General features: G+C 43.1%; 1 protein-coding gene across 1 annotated transcript in view; it reads right to left on the bottom strand.

The window, feature by feature from the left end:
* Nucleotides 1–2,442: 2,442 nt before the first annotated feature.
* The window catches only part of MAOB (monoamine oxidase B), a 52,604-nt gene continuing 38,493 nt past the window's right edge, over nt 2,443–16,553 (bottom strand). Inside the window, exons 8-16 of the mRNA XM_084226435.1 lie at nt 16,179–16,338; nt 15,344–15,440; nt 14,523–14,576; nt 10,501–10,558; nt 9,898–9,995; nt 8,718–8,829; nt 7,111–7,173; nt 6,551–6,712; nt 2,443–3,921 (exon numbers count right to left, since the gene is read on the bottom strand). Coding sequence (XP_084082561.1) covers nt 6,557–6,712; nt 7,111–7,173; nt 8,718–8,829; nt 9,898–9,995; nt 10,501–10,558; nt 14,523–14,576; nt 15,344–15,440; nt 16,179–16,338 — 798 coding nt within the window. The 3' untranslated portion in view covers nt 2,443–3,921; nt 6,551–6,556. The remainder of the gene's footprint in view (nt 3,922–6,550; nt 6,713–7,110; nt 7,174–8,717; nt 8,830–9,897; nt 9,996–10,500; nt 10,559–14,522; nt 14,577–15,343; nt 15,441–16,178; nt 16,339–16,553) is intronic.

The raw sequence follows: 16,553 nt of genomic DNA, 5'->3' as shown, positions 1-16,553 counted from the left end.
GTCTTTTTTTCCAGCAGATACCAAACTGTACTTTGGTTCTGCCATCATTCTTGGATTTTTGGATTTTCTGAGCCAGTGCCACAGGCTCAGGGAGAATTCATCCTGTCTTGAGCCAGAAGGCCAAACTCATCAGTCCCTCCAACATTTTGGGATCTGCTCCAGATGAGCAATTGGTAGAATTACACAAGACAAGAAGAAAAATTTATCCTCAGCTCTTGTAGCACCAAGTTTTGCATGATTTAGCCAAATAATTTGCACTCACATCCCATCCTCTTCTAAACAATGAGTGAGATTTCGAATTGGTTTCTTGGGAAATCATATTTGTATCTTCTACAGATGTTAAATAAAATTGATTTCTTCTGTATTAATCTGTCCACATTAATTTTCTGTACACTGGACTGATTGAAATAATGAAGCACCCCTTGGCTAACACAGTCTCTTTGAAATGCACACTGAAGTGTTGTAAATAACTAAATTAATAATAATACCATTTCAGTTATGTCCTCTGGGATGCTCCAGGATATGTCTGAACAAAGGGTTAAAAAGGTAGGTCAAATATGACTCCACTTTCCACCCCTCACCTCTGTGAATCACATATTTAAGAATTATCATTAAAATCCGCATCCATCACAAAACCTGCACTCCCATCAACAAAACCAACCAAACACAAAAGTTCCCCCCACAAAAATCAAAATAACATCATCACAACACAGAACAAAAAATGGCAATTCACATAAAAAGCACCCCTTGTGCCTTCACCACAATTACAGCAAAATTCACCATGAACTTTCTACTCCCTAACAATGTTCGGTCCATGCTTTGCCCAAACTTTCCCAATTACCATTTTTATCTCAAAATCATCACAATCCTGGGTTTCAGCACCAAAAACACTGTGGTGGCTTGACCCTGGCTGGATGCCAGACACCCACCAAAGTCACTCTGTCGCTCCCCTCCTCGGGTGGGCAGAGAAGAGAAAATATAAACAATGGTTCATGAGTCAAGATAGGACAGGGAGAGATCACTCATCAAATACCACCATGGGCAAAACAGGCTGAGCTTGGGGGTAGTAATTGAATTTATTAGCAACAAGATCAGAGCAGGATAATGAGAAGTAAAAATTAATTGCAAACACAACTTCCTCCCATCCCTCCCTCTTTCCCAGCTCTCCCTCCTCCCGCCAGTGGCACAGGGAGATGGGGAATGGGGTTATGGGCAGTTCATCCCACATTGCTCCTGCCACTGCTCAGGGAGAGGAGTCCTTCCCCTGCTCCAGGGTGGGATCCCTCCCATGGGACACAGCTCTCCATGAGCTTCTGCAATGTGAGTCCATCCCACAGGCAGCAGTTCTCCACAAATTGCTTCACTGTGGGCTATTCTTCCACGGGGTCAGTCCCTCAGGCACAGCCTGCTCCAATGTGGGTCCCCCACAGGGTCACAAGTCCTGCCAGGAAACTGCTCCAGGGTGGGCTCCTCTCTTCATGGGCCTGCCATGGGGCCACAGCCTCCTCTCAGCATCCCCATGCCCATTCTGGGTCTCCTCCCTGGGCTGCAGGTGATCCCTGCCCCCTGTGCCCTCCTGCAGGTGATCTCTGTGCCCTCCTGCAGGTGATCTCTGCCCCCTGTGCCCTCCTGCAGGTGATCCCTGTCCCCTGTGCCCTCCTGCAGGTGATCCCTGCCCCCTGTGCCCTCCTGCAGGTGATCTCTGTGCCCTCCTGCAGGTGATCCCTGCCCCCTGTGCCCTCCTGCAGGTGATCCCTGTCCCCTGTGCCCTCCTGCAGGTGATCCCTGCCCCCTGTGCCCTCCTGGGCTGCAGGGCACAGCTGCCCCACCAGGGTCTCACCAGCCTGCAGGGCAATCCCAGCTCCAGCCCCTGGAGCAGCTCCTGCCCCTCCCTGTGTCCTGACCTTGGTGTGTGCAGGGCTCTTCCTCTCACACATTCTCACCCTGCTCTTCTCTGGCTGCAATTACATCTGCACTACAACTGTTTTCCTTCCTATATTTGCTATCCCAGAGGTGTTTCCACCTTTTCTAACTGGCCCAGCCCTGGCCAGCAGTGGGTCTGTCCTGGAGCTGTCAGGGATTGGCTCTGCTGGACATGGGGGAAGTTTCCAGAAGCTTCTCACAGAAAATTTTTTTCTCAACTGTGTATTTAAGGGGCTGAGTGGGGGCTTTTTGCACTGTTTTGGGGGGTTGCTTGGCTGGGTTCGTATTTTCTTCTTTTATACTCTCCTTTTCTTTACAGAGTTTTCTTTACTAAGAAAAGCTGAAGTTACAGGTTTCAGTGTGAAATGCAAAATGCTGTGTCAGTAAGTACCACTACAACCAAGTCAAAAGGGGCTCCCACAAAAGAAAACCTCAAACAACACATGTGACATGACAATATTTATTGATTCTAATTAAGGTTAAAAAAATTTCACAGCTGTCAGATAAAAATATCTGCTGAGCCTATTTAAAAGAGAGCTGAAGAAGGAAACCAAGGGAGACAGTCACCACAGAGGCACTTTAGAAAATGCTACAGTTATAAAAGGCACAAATTCATCACACACACAGCATATATATTCCTGCAAAGTGAAGTCACTCTTTTTAAGTTTATTTTCCAAAACACAGAGGCAGGCACCACTGAGCACTGAGCTGCACAGGAGCACAGCAGACACGCCACAAGCGGCAGTCTAAGACAACGCCTAAAGGAATTCACTGCAGAGACACTGGGAAAGCCAGGCTGCTTTGGCTGGCTCATTTTTACACTCTGTTCTTCAACAGAAGGAAGATCAGGGTGATCTTAAGGTGGTGGACACGGGAGAGGGAATGTTAGTTCATTTGAGCATAGGTTAGGTTTGTTTGTTATCAGGAATGTTTGTCACCTGTGATTTGAGGGGGTTTGCTTCCTGCCCAGGAGCAGTGGCAGGTCTGTTATTTAATCTTGGCTCCCTAGTATTTCTGGAGGTCATACAATTCCTTCTTCCTCAAAAATATTACTTTTTCATGTCTCAAAAAAGTGGGGAAAAAAATCTTAAAATTTCTGCACATCTGTAAAGCCTACTTCAGTGAAACAACAGTCCCACTGTGGACACAAAGATTTCTTTAGGCCCCATAATTTCTTGTCCAGGCCATGGGTTCCAGTGATGGACAATACTCAGAGAGGAACTTAGTTACACGATTCATGTCTCTGTATTGAGAGCAGATGTGCTGTTTGGAATCAAGATCTGCACTGGGGAAAAAAACACACAAACTAAAGGGAAGACAAGGGGGCTGCCTCAGATTGCTCCCATCCTTGCTATTGTTGAGTAGTCTGTACAATTAGATTTCAAGCACTTTGGTTAACAGGGATTTTTATGCCATGACCCATCATTCCTTGCAATGTACAGTGGCTGTCAGAACAGTGTAGAAGAAAGTAAATTTCTTTTTTTTTGTTTTGTTTTTTGTAAACTCTTATGAGCATTACAAATACAAAATATGCATGGTAACACAGTTCAGTTTGTAAGAGACAAATACAATTATTTCCATGGTTGTTCCTATAGTACATTTTACAAAGCTGGTAAACTCTTGGAACTTTCATGATAGCAGTTGTCTCATCAAATGTGGTAATAAACTAAGAATACAGCACGACTGGTTATCCATTACAACAGACTTCATTCTTCTCTTCAAAGGGTTGGCATGAATTTTAATTTCAAAAATGTAAGCCAGTGCTAACAGTTCCCTCAACCCACAGGGAAGCAGCTTGATTCTCTACCTCCATTTGTTAATTCCCTCATCACGCTGGCAGCCATGTACACAAGGTGCCACATATTCCTTTTGTGTGGAAATGTTGAGAAAACAGTCTCAAATCCTTTTTTAATCCCATAGTGGTGGGAAGGTCCACAGCACAATCATAGCAAGACACGGCTGTAAAGACAGAGAGAGCTTTCCAAAAGCTTTGGCAGTCTGCAAGGAAGAAGACAGAGATTTTAGAGTGTTAGTACAGATGTCACAATTCAGACCTCCCAGCTTCAACCAGATTTGATTAGAAATCTCAGGGAATCCAAATTTATTTTTAATAAATTATTTTGAATAAATCCCTGTCTCACCTACTTTAGTTGTGGCAGATTAAGATGAGACACGCTTTATGGGATTTCTTATTTTTCCATTTTTCTTTCACTTTGAAACTAAGAATAAAAAAGGTTTATAAGTATAGAAACTTTTCAATTTTTTTTTTAATTGGCCAATCTCGTGAAAAGCTTAAGTTATGATTCAGTTCATTTTTAACTACGTAATTTCTGGTTTTGATTGGAATTTCTCCCCCTGTGGCACACAACGTGATCTTGTTAAACTGGAGAAACTTCTGCCAGGTTCAGGAGCAAAGAAGAGAGAAATACATTTTGGATGTGAATAAAAGCAATTTATCCTCATTAGTTTCATGAATTTGCTCCCCTTTAGAGCAGGTGGAGTATTTCTAGGGCAGAAGCAGGACCTGAATTCCAAACAGTTTTGGCAGAAAAATCATCTGCAAATGCAGCAGCTCTTTATATGTAAACTATGTATTCACTGTCTAGCACTTACAAATATTGGGGCCAGGACTTCAAAAATGCCTTCCCAAATTTAGGCTCCTATGTTTATTTCTGGCCTGAGAACTGTGTGAGTTGCCAAAGCTCTGAACTTCCCATTCAGCTTTCAGTTCCTAATTCATGTAGTAAATAAATCACAGGGAGAGAAAGCCACATAGAAGCTCTCTGCAGTAGGCAAATGTCCCAGCAAATTAGAGCTCCATGTGATACAACCAGAGAGGCCATATGCACACTGCTGCACTCCTCCTCTGCCTTAAAGATCTTTATGCCTGAAAAGTTCCCCCATGCATTTTAAAAGGCTGTTATGAGGCTCTTCATTTGTGATAAAACCCAAGCTGCTGCTACAAGATGACGTTTAACCAGCACATCGAGTTAAAAAGAACAAAACCTAAGGGCCAGAAAGCGAGGTGCTGCTCACAAACATTACAGCTTTCCAAGCAGTTCAGTGCATCTCCATGGGACTATTTGGAGAACAAAGTAATGCTCTACACAAGTAAGATCAGATGCTAGCCCAAAAAGCCTGCCTGAGACTGGTGATCCAGCTCCTCCACCGTCTGCTCACACCATTGCTGAAGTTATTATTATACTTCCCTCCATGGCTCTTTACTGCCATCCAATATTTTTCACATATAAATTGCTGCTCCTTGAATGGAGAAGTGCAGCAAACAGGCCCTGAAAAATTCCAGACATCTCCAGATCTTGTTCTCAGCAACACCTGCGTCTCCCTGTTTCATCTTGTGCCCAGGTAACACAGCAGAAATATCTAGAACAAGGTACCAACACGCTGACAAGTAGGTACTGAGGCTTACTGGTGGGTGGATTTTAATTTTTTTTTACTTCTCCCTCTGCATACCGCCTTCTTTCTATCTTCTTTTATTTTTTTCCCCATTGTTTGAACAGTACCCAGCTGTGGAGAGCAGAAGCACTTACATGAGACTCTCCAGTCCACAGTTCTCTTTGATCTCACTATCATTTAGATCCCTTATTAGTTATCAAAAGTGCATAGTCAGTGCAACACAGCACAGCAGGCAGAAGTGGAACTGCTAATCCCATCAATATGGTTGTTAGGAAAGACCAAAACTCTAAATCAGCAAAACTGTGTTCAGCATGAAGCAAGAGTTTGGGGGCAAATAAGTTGGGGTCTTTTTTTGTTTTGTTTGTTTTTCTTCTGTTTTGTTTGTTTAATGCCAACACTACATTTTCAAGCCCGTTGTGCCCTAGCAGCCTCAAGGTGCTTACAGGGACAGACAGACACCACTGGACAGGAGCTCTGCTGTGCCAGGCAGCTGTGAACACATCTGGGGAGCTTGAAATTCAACCACACTGCCAGACACAGCAGAACTATTGTCCTTTAGCTCACTGTAGGACATACATGCCCCTGGAAATGCCAGCATCCTATGGTTGCATGGTTAAGATGGATAAATTTAGCCTGCCTTGTCACTTAGGTGCTTCTTGGGTAAGAAATAAAAACACTAACAGTTTCTTGCCAGTAATTTACATGAACTATCTGATTATTCTGTAAGCTCTGGATTTCTTTTCTCAGTCCACCCCACAGGAAGGCAGAAATCCTTTGTTTACAACTAGAGATTTTGTTGTACAGTGCAGTACAAATAAAGTCTACAGAGACTTGGGGTTCAGGGTCTGGTTTGACAGAGGAGTAAAACCACCCAGAAATCTCACCAGAAAAGGCTTCAGAGAGGTATTTTGTCACTTCTGTTCTGAGATCAAGATCAAAAGCTCAAGGTGATAACACTTGGTACCCCAGAAACTCAACAACCAAGAAGTGGAAATAGGCCTGGACTCTAGGGGTTCTTTTTCAATAGGGATCCCTTTACTACATCCCTCCCCTCTTGCCTGTTTTCTCTACTGTTTTCACCTCTTCCTCAGATTCTGGAGACAGAAAAGTACGTGAACAAAAAAAAAAAAAAAAAAGAGGAAAAGGAAGAAAGAGACAATCCCTCTGAAAAGAAAAGAGAAAATCCCTCAATTGTGAGACATTGAGCTGGCACCTTTTTTCAGTTTCGAACCAGAAGTCCCTTTTTGTAGGCAAATAACCCAGCTGCAGCCACAGAGGTGAAGAAAGTGGAAAATCCAATCAGCTTTAGCAGCCCTGGCACAGATGGCAAGTTCCTCTCCCAGAAGGTTGTAGTGATGGGCAAAGCTGGCACATCCTGTGGGGAGAACATCCATTATCCACACAGCATCTCCACTGTGAGGAGGGGTGTCAATCAAAGAGATTCTTGCAGCAGGAACAGAACTGGCTTGAAGCAGGAATATCTTATCAAGAAGAAGTATATCCAGATTTTCTGCTCAGTTAAAGGGAGGAACACACACATGGAAAGGATTCACAGCCCGGTTAAGAACTGCAGCTCTTTCCAATCCTGCCTTACAGGCTTGTCACATGGGTTTGTATCCTCTTCCTTTTTTAGGGAAGGGAAATTGTGGTGAATAAGGGGAAGTGTATTGTGGCTGTGATTCAGTGAACTTACATAAAAACAGACAAAAAATTTATCTCATCAGCAAAGCAGCAGAAAAAAACCCAATCCATTTTATCTACATAAATACTTACAACTGATTCAGGTTCTGGCTTCCAGATTTCACTGTCTGGGATTTTCCTCATAGCAAACAGTATCTGAAAATAAATAACATTCTCGATAAGTACCACTGATTCTTCCAGACAGGAAAAAAAAACCTGGCTTCAATTGTTGTTTAAAAATGGACTGAGTACATAAATCACAGTGTATTCAAATCTTAAAAGAAAACTCAACCTCTTACAACTTATTTCTGTAGAGGGCTGATATTTAATAAGCCACTCCTCCTAGTGGAACACAGAAACAGAAAAATCTCTTTATGCTTAGTTAGTCCATGGAAGATACTGGAATTTGGCCAATCCAAGGGGAACAGGATAATGTGATTATGACTAAGAGCTAAGCAGACACTCATGGCAAAGTGAGGCATGAAGACACCAGGTACAAGGAACAGCTTGTTTTGCAAATTTTATCCTGATGTAGGAAGAGGAACATCATCCTGGGAGTGATGACAGACTGCTGCTTTCAGGGAGAGAAAAGCAAAACTAAAACTGAAACCTTTGCAATGGGAAAGATCCCATTCAAAGTATCAAAGATAGCAGAGATCACCAGGATAGCAAAGACTGTTTGAAATTATATTCAGGGAAGATAGCAAGATTAGCTTCTTCTACAGTGAAATAAAATGGAGATGGTGATTATGTTTTCTCTATTCCAGGCACTTGTAGATTTAAGATTTAGGATCTTTTACAACGGGCTTTTAGTGTAGTTCACAATGTGAACTCTTCAATGCAGGAGAGTGAGAAGCACTGAATTTTCAACATTTTCCTTTCATAAGTAAATAACAAAAGGAGAACATCAGAATTTTTACCAGTCAAGTGCACCTATCTGTCCTCTGCTGAGGAGGTTCTGCTGTAATGTCCTTATATCAGAGAGGTCATGAGACCTCTGGAGCTTTTCAGGAGCACCTCAGGTTTAACTTTCTCAAATGGGATAATTTATGGAAAATTGATCTCTGTCTCTTGGGGCAGAGGCATGGGCTAGATTAAATCTTCATGTTCCTTCCAGGACATTTTGTGTTCCTTGACTAGTTTTTAGCCACAAGGTTCCCTTCACCTCATAAAACAAAGATTAAATTTCTTTTGCTGCTCCATAAACTGTAATGTTCTGGAAAATACTCAGGAAACGGGCATTTTCTCAGAAGAAAAATATCTAAATCCTTGTTTAGTGACTCTGTTAAGGCTGTCTCAGTGGAACATCACTGTGTTGGAAACAGTGAGGCTTGGTGTGCAGAGCTGAAGGACTGAGCTGTTCCCATGCTCTAACAGCCAGGATCCCTCAGTACGACGATTAACAGATTTGGGAGAAAAATGACTGGGGGAGAGTTTGGGACTTCTGTAAAAGAAGAAAGAATTTAATCCTTTAAGAATTTAAACAAGGGGAGAGTTTGACAAAATAGCCAGAGCCCTTCCTAACACTCCAAATCTAAGTGCAAAACCTTCATCCTTTTTGAAGTCAATCCCCTTTGCAGGGATTTGCATCAGGATTCAGAACATACGAAGCTGTCAACCCTCAGTTCTCATTTCCCCTCCAACCACAAGACCCTTAATTTTCCACAGGACATTTGACAGTGTCCCCTGAGCATCTGTACCTCTCTGGCTGCTCTTTCTCCAGCCTGAACAGCCCCTTCCATGTATCCACTCCACTCAGTGGCTGTCTCAGTGCCAGCAAAATAGATCCTGCCAACGGGCTGCCGAATGATCCTGGAGGGGGACAAGCAAAAAGTCACATCAGCTGTATCAGGAAAGAACTGAAATAGCTGGGTTAATGCTGGAATAAAAATGTTTTAAATGACAGCAAGCACTTGAAGATAATAGCACTGGGTGAGTGGAGCTGGAGGAGAAGTCTGGGTTGCATTTAATTTCTTATAATGAACACAGCAGTGTTCACATTTTTTAAATGTTTACACTGTTCATAGGTGGAAAGGACTACTGTTGTGAGATGAGATTTACACAACTCACAGTTCCAGCCATGGCATAAGTACCAATGCCAGGCATTACTGGCAGAGCGCAGCATTCTGAAATATATCCCCATAATATTTGAAGCAATAAGTAAATGAACAAAAAGCATTGTTTTAACTCTATTTGTGCCAGAATCTGCAATAATTATAACTTTAATTACCTCAAGTCCTAAGGCCTCCATAAGCTCTTTGTTATAACTGATTTATTGCTCCAAGTTACTTCTAAATTATAAGAACTTAAACAGTACGGCTCTTCTACCAGATTAAAACCTGTGTATCTAAATCAAATCCCCAGTCTGAAGTAAGTCTTTTTCTTCTTGGTAAATCTTATTTTCATGCAAAATCGGGAGAGGACTGTATACATTGACACACTGATCACTATATTAAGCTTTCACTGCTAAAAAGAAAGGAATGGTCAAAGAAATCACTCATTACCATGAATGTTGGCAAGAACTAAGTCTCTGTCAGTATTTTTAAATCATCAGCTAAAGCAGTGCTTGAAGTGGCTACACTGATCTCAAATACCCAAAGCCATTTTTGTAAGCAGACTATGGAAGCTTCCCAACCCTCTTCCCAGAACCTCCTCAGCTGAACCCACCAAACAACAGGAGTGAATAAAAGCCCCTCATGATACTGTACTCATCCATCATGAAGCCCAGCAGAGACAAGTGGAAGGTTATCCCATCTGCTTCAAACATCCCCCAGTGATCTTCAAGGTATGCAGTGAACAGTGACAGAGGATTTATGACCCTTTCTGAGGATATTTATTAACTTGGTCTTATCTTAGCACTCCTATAAATAGGCACTGTACCTTCCATACTGAGTCATTATGCCTGGTGGGAAGTAGGCTGTGTAGCAGCCCCCAGAATACTGCTCTTCACACCAGTTCTTCTCTTCATAATGCACAGGCTGTAAAACAGAGATTAATTCACTCAGGGAAAGGACAAAGTCTCGAGGAAGTTAATAACAGAACTGAGGAGAGAGAAGAACAGTTTATCATTTGTTGCATTTCAACATCTGACAAGATGAGCACGTTTAACAAGTCTCTTAATGCAGCATGAACTCAACACAATAAGCCCTGAGTTTTTAAAAATAAGAATACACTGTCTAAAAAACTAGTTAATCTGGCCATTGTAGAGCACAATCCTCTTAATCTGTCAATGTTAATCTATGCTTTGTGCACATACTTAATTCTTTGAGGCATGTGAAACCAAATTAACCTCCAGTGTATACAGTTTTAATACTTGTAATGTGTACAGTGGGTACAAATATACACTGTTAAAACTGCTAAGTGTGGCTTGCCATAATCTTCTCTCCATCTTCTCTCTTCTCTCCACTCCCCCAGTGAGGGCAGCAAATGCTCCCAGAGCAGGTGCCTTTCCCAAAGGTGCCTTTTCAGAGATTTTGTGCTTACATGTAAAGCTTCCTCTGATCCCAGAACCTTTGCATAGAGCTCACACAGCCTCGTCTTCCTGAGGGAGAAAAGCAACACAAGACTTCAGTGTGAGGAAAGAGAAAACAAATCACTTCTAAAATAGCCTGCTACTAAGAGGACAAGTATTGTATCTGCTTGAATTTGAGGTTCCAGCTTTTTAGGATCTATCCCAGTTCATCAGCCTCTGGATCACTAGAAATAACCCGAGCTCCTGTGCTGCATAAGTGCTGCTTTTCCAGCTGTTCTCTTAAGATAACTCCAGCAGCCCAAATCCTCAAATTACCCAAAGGGTCTCCAGCCTGTCAGGAAAAAAGTAGTAAGGCATTGCACTTTTTTGTCATGGCACATAGTCTAAGTTACAGTTTGTTCCTACAAAGATGCAGGTCTCAATATACTGCAGCTCTCAGGGAATCAGTACTTCATTTCTGTTCATATAAAATTTCCTCCTGTTTTAAGTTTATGAGTCTAAAAATCATTGAATATAACTTATTCTGTAGCAAACCCCAAGTGCAATTAAGTTTGTTCCCACAAGCCCTTGGGTCTTACTCTTAGCCATGCTGCACCCAAAAGCAAGAAGATCAGGAAGAAATAACAATTATGGAAAGCAAACACAGCTCTGGAAAGACATTTACTTCTGGAAGAAAATCCAGTGCTCCACAAAAAGCCATGCTGGGTACAGAAACACAGGAGTCCCAGTTCTGAAACTGTGGGGGGCTCCTCTTTCAGCTATAAAAGCATGTGAGGAAGCCACACATAATTGCTGCAAGAAGCAACCCATGAGCCCAGCTATACCCATGAGCAGCTGAACTCAAAGAATGCCATGGAAAGAGGATGAAGGATGACTTGAAGGGCCTTGAAGATGCCCTCACATGTAGGTTGGAGCTTGAGCAAGAAAGTGAAGGTTGCTAGAGTTCAGGAACAGCTGTGGCCCTGGGGTGGTTTTGCTGCGGGCTGATGTCACCCCCAGCAGCAGCAGGGGGAAGGAAACAGCCCCTTCCTTCTGCCCTGGGGCACAGGACAAGGGTCAGCCTCCTCCAGAAGCACTGACAGGACAGGAAGGCTCAGAGAACTCCAGGACCTGAATATGAACATTCCCCCAGAGTCAGGAGCGACACAAATCCAGCAACAGCCATAAGGAAAAGGGTGATTTCCCAATTTCTCCCTAATGAGGTGAGCACTGTGCCCTGCAGACCACCAGCACCTACTCAGTGCCTGAACAGAATGAAACCATTTTCACAGCAGGGTCCAACCAAGCCTCTGCTGGTGTCTCACAAATGCCACCAATTCCTCCTTTGAGGGCAGGTCAGAAACACCTCAGGGCTCCACAGGAAAATGAATTATCACCTTGGGACCCATCTGCTCCTCCCAGCACCATGGCAGGGATGAGAAAGACCCCTCTAGACCTGCCTGTGCCCTGTCCTTCTTCTACAACGACTTGCAGACCCTCCAGGGAGCCTGGAAATGGCATACCAGTGGCAGGTTGGTATTGTCACTTGTGGCCAACTGCAGGGCTCTTGCACAGAGGTGCAAGTTCACAGCTGTGCTGAGTACATTGCAAACACAGATCAGTTAGTTAAAGATAGCTGTGCAAAGGAAAATATTAAGCTTCAGGTCAAGGGTATCTTCAGACTCTTAAAGAAGTGTAGACATTGGAAGGAATTAGTCATCAGTAATAGGGTATTATTTGACAGGAAAAGTAACCCCAAATGAGCAAACAAAGCAAAAACCAAACCAACAGTTTCTAAAGGTTTGAATTGCACCAACATAAATCAATCACTGAGGACATTACCCCTAAAAAAATCAATCTTTGCATCTTGCTGGTGTCTCTGCAAGATCTGCATTTTTTTGTCCTAGAGAAGTTTAAAGAAATCCTTATTAATGGACTTTTAGTTAATGCTAGCATGGAAGATAATAGTACTACGTGGAGTAATATGCAGTGAGTAAAATCCTCATTTCTTGGCTTTGGGCTCAGCTCTGAAATTGCTATAAGCACTAAATAAGAGGAATGCTATGCCTGGAGCTACCAAGGGAGGCTCCAGTTGAGAGCCACACTGTGCCCAGTGTGGAGGAAGTGCAGACACAGCTCTTCTCCTGGTCTCTTAGTGCACAGCTGTGTGGGATGCCATGGCCTTCACTGCACAGCTCTGAAAGGCAGGGCACCATCTCACCACTGGCACCTGACCTGGGAAGACCAGCTGGGAGGCAGCAGTGAAATTGACTTCCTTCACTTTGGCTTAGCTGTAAAAAGATTTCCATCCTCTCCCACAGCTTCCAAGTAACGCCACAGACTCTACATCCTACTCTGCGTTGCCAAGGATTTCAGAGCACCATGAAGGGAGAGCCCAGGCTGTGCTGGTAGGTGAGGACAGCATCTCAGCAAGGTTCACCCTCTGCAGGGTGTCACAAGAAGCCTGTGCTCAGAACAAATCCCTCCCTGCAACACCACATCGAAATTATACAAACTGGTTGTACCCTGAGTGTACACTGGGAGAAGTTCTGGGCTCCTGTTCTGCCTTCTCCTGCACCCCAAATTCCACTGGAAGGAGGGTTGTGCTCTTGGGGAGGACAGGAGCTGTTCCTGTCTTTTCTGGCTGTGGCCAAGACTGCTGGAGCCAGAGGCAGCCCTGCTCCAGGGCACAGCCAGCACATTCCATAACCATTCTTTACCCAGGCAAAGTCCCTCCTGGTCCAAGGTTTATTCCACAAAAGACAAGAGCTCAAAACTCCTGTATAAAACCTGGCTGCTGGCAGCAGCAGAGTCAGGTAATTGTGCCAGTGCTTTTAATGGCCAGGGAAAAGGATGGAGCCTTGCAAACAGCCAGGACAGACCCTAATTTCACAGAAAGGGAAGCTGCTCTCAAGGACTGTAGATGCTCAGTTGAACTGAGGCTATTGATACACTGTGTAAGACACCATTTGGTGCTCAGGATGGCTCAAAATTTTGGGCAGAACACCTACATGACTTTTATCATCTGGCACCTGCTGGGCCTCTATCTCAAAGCCTCAGTGCTTGTCCATTCCTGCCAAAAGTAAAAGGGCTCTGTGGTACCAGGCTGTCATTTGAAAAGGCTGGGACATAAACAGCTCCATTTAGACCCATTATCCCCAGACTGCCAGATTATCTGACATGACTGCATCTTCTTTAGTTAGACCAGCTATTACTGTAAAAATGTTTACTTGGGCACACTGCTCCTTTATCATATTTTAAAATCAAATGTTTTTCTCCCTGTCAAACCAAGGCTCTCCTCATAACCCACAGTTTCTACTTGCAGCTTTCATTTGATCAGATACAGTGAGTCAGTGTGATGGAAAATAAAAAATCATTACTTTATAAATTCCATTTTAGTAATACACCAAAGAGCACTACTCTATGCAGAGATTTGTTTCAAGAAGACAGTAAAATGACTTTCATCTTTGCCTGAAGGACATTTTTTCCCCAAACTGAGTGTCCAGAGATGGAGGCAGCTTTCTGACCCCTTAGTGATGCTGAAGCTTGCTCATAGTAGCTACAAGCTCAAGTTGCACTAAGTTACAGATACTGAAAGGACTCTCCAGGGTGAACGGAAAATAAAGATAAAATGGAACACAGAGGCCAAACCTTTCCCTTCTGACAAGCTTTCCAAGAGCTCAAGGCACCTGCAGGAAGCCAGGGAAGCAGCAGTGGGAGGAGGAGGCTGGTCCTGGACACTTTCCAGCAGAATATCTACACTGCTTTCATATTGTGAACCTTAGAGCTGTTCCTTAGAAAGAGTCACATAAACAGAGAAGCCTCGTAGGAAAATAAGAACGAGGACCAGAGAGTTTCCAAAGGGCAAGAGTTATGTGAGAGTTCCATGGGTCCTTCATCCAAACCAAGTAAGGCATCTTCTTCTCTAATGTCTGCCTACTGGCACAAGCTTGCAGATAAATTCCTTCAAATCAGGCCATTTTTTTCCTGCTCTGGTCACTAATAACAAAATTTTGACTCGAATTCCACACAGATCTCCAGGGTTTGTACTTACCTTTCTTCTTTGGTGAGACCTGTCAGTCTTCTGCACTTCCGAGCAAGAATGAAGCTGGAAGACCACAAACAATTTACTCCATTATGCTGTTACATCCCCTGCATTATTTGAACTGCCAGCAACTTAGGATGAGATGCTGTCATTCACAGTAATAGCTTTAGGGTCTCTAATAAAAAACATCCATTTCACCTTTCTGCATAATGCTCTACCTGCTGCTTGCAGGACTCATTTAGGAAGGAACCACTCTGAAATTCATGTTAGAATATTTGCATGAGCTGTTTCCCAATTACTTTAATTTTATACAGCCTTGGGTGCAGGCGTATAGCAATGACACAACACCTGGGATTGAGCTGGAATTTTTTATTATTTTTAAAGTTTTATTATTTTTTAATAGAACTTTAAAGACTGATCCTATTCTCTGGTTGCTAAAATAACCAGAACAAAATAAAATTTAATTCTAGAAAACAACTTTTCATTTAAAGAACTGAAGTACTTAGAAGTACATTTTTGCAATCATCCTCTTTTTCTTCTCTTTCCTTTCCTCTTCTCCAAGTTTGTACTTTGCCACACACCAAGGCAAAAGATTATAGTGAAAAAAAGTAGAAAGTTAAGTAGAATTTAATTTTTTTAATTAGCAATGAAATAATAGAGAAAAAATTTCAAGTAAAACAATCATAGAAAATTATGACGCACTGAGAAATTAAACTTTTAATTATTTTTAAAGTGTTTTCTTTCAAAGGTATCAGATTTTCTACTTCAATTGCTGCCTCTAAGACAAAATAAAAAACACAACTAGACAAGACACTCTCTTTGTTCCTTACCCTATTATGGCAGGAAAGCTGCCATCAGGCTTAGTGTCATCAAGTGTTAGACCAATTGCAGCTTCCTCATCTTCAATGATCATGGTACCACAATACCCTGGTAAGAACAAGGCGGAAAAGCAGCCACGATTCATGAATCAGAACACAGGAGCTTCCAAGAAGTTGTCAAATACTCAGTCACCTCCTGCTGATCCATCCCAAGACTAATAGCCAGCACATGTCAGGATGCAGAACCCTCAGGTTCATTTAGAAAGGGGAGGGGTGGGTGATATTTGTAGGCAAACAGATGTGGGCTCATTACAGCCATTAATGAGAAGCGGGCGTTACTGCATTGCAGTTTGCCTTGGATTCAGTGGCTTCCAAAAGAGGACTCATGATGGAAGCATTCAGCAGGTCAGAGGAGCCCAGGATGACTAACCCAGCTGGGGATGTCTGTGGGAAGACACCTTCAATTACTGCTGACCAGTCCATCCAGAAAGCAGCATTTTTGCAGACCCTTCCATCACATATCACTTGTACCTTCACAACCCTGCACACGTGGGAGAAGCTCATCCCATACCCAGGTGCCACTCAAGGGGAGGACAACAGAACAACAAAGGCAATAAGGAAGAGGCATGAATTCTCCCTTCATGAGTACCTCCTTTTCTCATTCCCTCACCCTCCCTCTCCTCCCAACGGAGCTCTCGCATTTCTCTCACAGGGGAAGGCAAAAAAGGCATAGAAAAATATGAAGTCTCGTTCTAAGGTTTAGCATGCTCTGAACAGCGTGTCCTGTTGCCAGGTACTCTCTTCCCTCTCTCTGTCACTACTGTTCCTTTCCATTAAAATGCAATACCCTTCTTCCTCCAGAAAGTTTCTTTGTAGTACACGATGCACTTGATGACTGAGCCCATGGGGATTCTGTTGATGAGCTGGTTCCTCATTGGGGGCAAAGGTGGGTTGAAATGAATCTTCAAACAGAGAGCTGGGGGAATGGCACTGATCACATATTTGCCCTGGAAAAGAAATTATCCGTAAGCCAAATCCATTCTCCCCTGTAGCATTTGCATTTTCTGAAATAATCCATTCGCCTAGGATTTTTCTCCTAGGAAGCTGAGAAGCCTCAGAGAAAAGGAAAACAATTCTTATCTCATTTGCTTCTCCTCTGTTTTGCTCATGTGGGATGTGTTTGGAGATTGTTTACCCACAGGTGAATGTTTCATTGGATTCT

This window comes from Fringilla coelebs (genome assembly GCF_963513975.1).
Source record: "Fringilla coelebs genome assembly, chromosome: 2".
Classification (NCBI taxonomy): domain Eukaryota; kingdom Metazoa; phylum Chordata; class Aves; order Passeriformes; family Fringillidae; genus Fringilla; species Fringilla coelebs.
This window is presented reverse-complemented; position numbering and strand designations above follow the sequence as displayed.